Below are 4,407 nucleotides of genomic sequence, written 5' to 3' on the forward strand. Positions count from 1 at the left end.
AGTCAAATGCACTGAGCCAGAACCCGTGGCGGAAAGAGTGGTTCCCTGCTCTGCGGTTAACACGAGGTCGATGCCCATTTGAAATAGGCTCCGCTTGGGGTCAAGCGTGGCAATGGTAAATTCCTTCCCCTGAAAGGATATCACAAGAGTAATAGCACCACTTGCATTCGCAGGCACAGCAATTTGTGTGAGACGAAGTACGTGGTCTTCGGGTATCTTCGGTTTGACCTTCTGCCCGGCACTCACTTCAACACCGTAGAAACCCTTCACAAATGTTAAATGCAATACGCCTTTACTAATGGAAAATACAAAATGAATCGGAGACAACGGTGAAAGCATAGATAAGGGAAAGCGTAACACTGACGTACGCTACCAAACAATAGGCAAACACAGGGAAAAAACACAGTCACATTCAATGTGTCGAAACCTCTGTGTTTTTCTGTTACCAAGCCACCTCCATGACAGGCAAATCATGTCACATCACGAACGCTTTCATTTTCGAACGCTTAATTACCATTATAGAAGCCCAAATAATCATTATTTCTACCCCACCCAATCCCATTTATGTCTCAGTTTCTTCTTCGCTCGTAAAATATCTCTGCATTTAGATGCGTTACCGATGTTTTCGTTGCTAAAACACATACTAACAAATAACAACAAATATTTACCACAACTGAAGGTAGAGAAATGTGGTCGCTCAAGCGGTGCATGTCAGTACAAGCACAAACATTAATAACAATATCACAATTTCTCCATGCCTCCACGTGCAACACAACATCCGAACATGAGGGGATATATCGTCATCACACGTATCAATCATAGAACACGAGTGTAATAAGAGGTTAGCCTCGTAGTCAAATGCATAAACGGGAATAATAATGAGGCATATATCACGTATTCCATAAGATTACTCTCTCAGTTACAACAATGCGGCACATCACATGGCACATATATCATTTTTAGTAACGACCCCTCCCAGAGTTCCCGCCGCGGAATCCACCTCTATTCCAGACCGCATTTGTTCCGCCTCTTCCGCTGTAAGGGGGCAGAGTGCGAGATGCATCGTTTAGGTGGTGATTTGGTGGGAAAGGATAGTTGTTTCGGCTGGAATAGGGATGAAAACCCCTATTTATTGCAGCAAACCCCCTTCCTAACAAATTGCTTGACATTCCTTGCCACTCACCCCCGCTATACAAGTACCTTTCTTCATTGGTATATCCCCTTCTCATTTCACCATTTGCTTGCCCTCTATACCCGCCACCCATGTAACCTCTTCCCCTACTTGAATACCCACCTCTCCCGTACCCTCTGTTCATTCCCAACTGATCCGCTTCATGGATTGGTTCATTATAAATGGCACCGAAACCACCTTGGGAAGAAGTGCTATTTATTCTCTGACGTCCACGTTGCCTGAAAAAACCCTGATGAACACCGCCGTACCCTCCTTCACCGTTGTAACGAAAGTAACCTCCCCGACGATATCTATGCTCATCCACGTGTTGTTCGTTGTGAAACTCGACTCCTCCCTCATGCCTAATTTTTGAAGGTCGCTCTTCGCCCTTATCGCCTCTCTTCCCAATTTTTTCCACACCATCATCAACGCTCACAATACCTTCAACATCATAGTCACTTTCGCTGGTATTGTTTGAACTTTGCACTGATGTTTTACAAGCGGGCGCTACGCCACGAAAAGGCGGCGGCGCCATTTTCTCGAATGGGACACCACTGCAAATCTCACCACCGCAACTTGACTCACCATCCGTAACATTCTCAATAGGTTGTATATATCCAGTCACATGCACTGAGCCGTTGCCAGTGGCGGAAAGAATAATATTCTGCTCTGCTTTAATCACAAGGTCAATCCCCATTTGCGATACATTCCTCACAGGATCAAGAGAAGCGATAGTAAATTCTTTACCCTGAAGGGAAACGACAAGAGAGACGGCATCACTTGTATTCGCAGGCACAGCAATTTGTGTGAGACGAAGTACGTTACCCTCCGGTATCTCTGGAATAACTTTCTCCCCGACGCTCACTTCAACACCGTAGAAACCCTCCATTGCTGCCGATTGGAATGTAATTTATCTATCACCATTGCAAGTAAAAAATAATATAAACGAAAAAAGAAAACAAAACGGCACATGTTTCACGAAGCAGAAGGAGAATAGTCAAAAAAATTCAAAAAAAAAGATGTTAGGGCAACGTAGCGCCATCTGGACAACCAGAAGCCGCAACTTCAGAAACTCCGAACGATCATTCTTACGATAGTAACGCTAGGAAGAATTCACTCTCATCATTATCCTTTGTTATCATTATTATTCTTATTCACGCTGATTCATCGTTTATATTTTCTCTCCTTATATTACTCAACCATTTCTTTAGTGTCCTCTAACGCTGTCCATAATTTCAAGCGCAAGAAAAACGTTGCACTACAACTGAAGGTAGAGAAATGTGGTCGCTCAAGCGGTGCATGTCAGTACAAGCACAAACATTAATAACAATATCACAATTTCTCCATGCCTCCACGTGCAACACAACATCCGAACATGAGGGGATATATCGTCATCACACGTATCAATCATAGAACACGAGTGTAATAAGAGGTTAGCCTCGTAGTCAAATGCATAAACGGGAATAATAATGAGGCATATATCACGTATTCCATAAGATTACCCTCTCAGTTACAACAATGCGGCACATCACATGGCACATATATCATTTTTAGTAACGACCCCTCCCAGAGTTCCCGCCACGGAAGTTGCCGCGATTCCCGCCACGGAAGTTACCACGGTTTCCTCCACGATCCCCGCCACGGAAGTTGCCACGGTTTCCTCCACGATCTCCGCCACGGAAGTTTCCACGGTTTCCTCCGTTACCACTTCGGTCTCCGCCGCGGAAGTTTCCACGGTTTCCTCCACGGTCTCCGCCACGGAACCCTCCGCGATTACCACCGTTACCGTTTCGGTCCCCACCACGGAACCCCCCGCGATTACCACCACGGAACCCTTGTTGCTCAGTGCGTTGCACTTTACTGGCTGGCTCATCATCATCATCGTCATCATCATCATCATCATCATCATCGTCATCGTCATCGTCATTATCATTATCATTATCATCTTCTTCATCATCGTCATCGTCATCGTCATCGTCACTGTCGTCTTCATCGTAGGCTTCATCATCATCATCATTGTCGTCTTCGTCACCCGCGTCAATTCCTTCATTGTCCTTTTCAATACCTTCCTCGTCATCGGATTCGTCGTCTCCATCGACGCCGTCACCATTTGCTTCATCGGAATTCTCTTCGCTTACAGGAAACTTGGCAGATTTCCCTCCTCTTTTCGGGGGAACTCCGTAGGATTCCATATCTTCAGCATCCACCTCATCGAGATCATCTTCCTCATCAAAATCACTTCCATCATCAACAGGTTGAACGTATCCAGTCAAATGCACTGAGCCAGAACCCGTGGCGGAAAGAGTGGTTCCCTGCTCTGCGGTTAACACGAGGTCGATGCCCATTTGAAATAGGCTCCGCTTGGGGTCAAGCGTGGCAATGGTAAATTCCTTCCCCTGAAAGGATATCACAAGAGTAATAGCACCACTTGCATTCGCAGGCACAGCAATTTGTGTGAGACGAAGTACGTGGTCTTCGGGTATCTTCGGTTTGACCTTCTGCCCGGCACTCACTTCAACACCGTAGAAACCCTCCATTGCTGCCGATTGGAATGTAATTTATCTACCACCATTGCAAGACAAAGTCAGGTATTGCGAGGAAAGAGAGAAAAGGTTACAAACTCCAAGGGGCAAAGAGTAAAAAATACAAAAAAAAACACCGCCATCGGACAAAACACACAAAATGAAAGTGTTATTACCCAAAAGTAAGTACCAGGAAACAGATTCCATTATATGCAAAGCGACCTATCACCTTCTTCCACATCCTCTGTCCCTCCCACTCTCATCATTATCCTTTGTTATCATTATTATTCTTATTCACGCTGATTCATCGTTTATATTTTCTCTCCTTATATTACTCAACCATTTCTTTAGTGTCCTCTAACGCTGTCCATAATTTCAAGCGCAAGAAAAACGTTGCACTACAACTGAAGGTAGAGAAATGTGGTCGCTCAAGCGGTGCATGTCAGTACAAGCACAAACATTAATAACAATATCACAATTTCTCCATGCCTCCACGTGCAACACAACATCCGAACATGAGGGGATATATCGTCATCACACGTATCAATCATAGAACACGAGTGTAATAAGAGGTTAGCCTCGTAGTCAAATGCATAAACGGGAATAATAATGAGGCATATATCACGTATTCCATAAGATTACCCTCTCAGTTACAACAATGCGGCACATCACATGGCACATATATCATTTTTAGTAACGACACCTCCCAGAGTT

At 44.6% G+C, this 4,407-nt stretch overlaps 3 protein-coding genes across 3 annotated transcripts in view, besides 3 other annotated features; all 3 read right to left on the bottom strand.

The window, feature by feature from the left end:
• Positions 1-339, bottom strand: part of Tb927.8.740 (nucleolar RNA-binding protein, truncated) — a gene marked incomplete at both ends in the record, with an annotated part of 420 nt that extends 81 nt beyond the window's left edge. The window contains one exon of the mRNA XM_841818.1: positions 1-339. This exon is cut by the window's left edge and continues 81 nt beyond it. Coding sequence (XP_846911.1) covers positions 1-339 — 339 coding nt within the window.
• Positions 1-4,407: part of a sequence feature (sequence corresponds to BAC RPCI93-12O16) that runs on past both edges of the window.
• Positions 1-4,407: part of a sequence feature (This region contains some repeats that are probably misassembled. Ns were inserted at two locations where misassembly is suspected.) that runs on past both edges of the window.
• Positions 960-2,060, bottom strand: Tb927.8.750 (nucleolar RNA-binding protein, putative; the record flags this gene model as incomplete). The annotated part of the gene is made up of 1 exon (XM_841819.1): positions 960-2,060. The coding sequence occupies one exon, from the start codon at positions 2,058-2,060 to the stop codon at positions 960-962; it is 1,101 nt and encodes a 366-aa protein (XP_846912.1).
• On the bottom strand, positions 2,722-3,708 carry Tb927.8.760 (nucleolar RNA-binding protein; the record flags this gene model as incomplete). Its single annotated transcript, XM_841820.1, has 1 exon — positions 2,722-3,708. One exon carries the CDS (start codon positions 3,706-3,708, stop codon positions 2,722-2,724), a length of 987 nt encoding a protein of 328 aa, XP_846913.1.
• Positions 3,041-3,211: a microsatellite.

The sequence above is a fragment of the Trypanosoma brucei genome, chromosome 8 (assembly GCF_000002445.2).
Source record: "Trypanosoma brucei brucei TREU927 chromosome 8, complete sequence".
Taxonomy (NCBI): domain Eukaryota; phylum Euglenozoa; class Kinetoplastea; order Trypanosomatida; family Trypanosomatidae; genus Trypanosoma; species Trypanosoma brucei.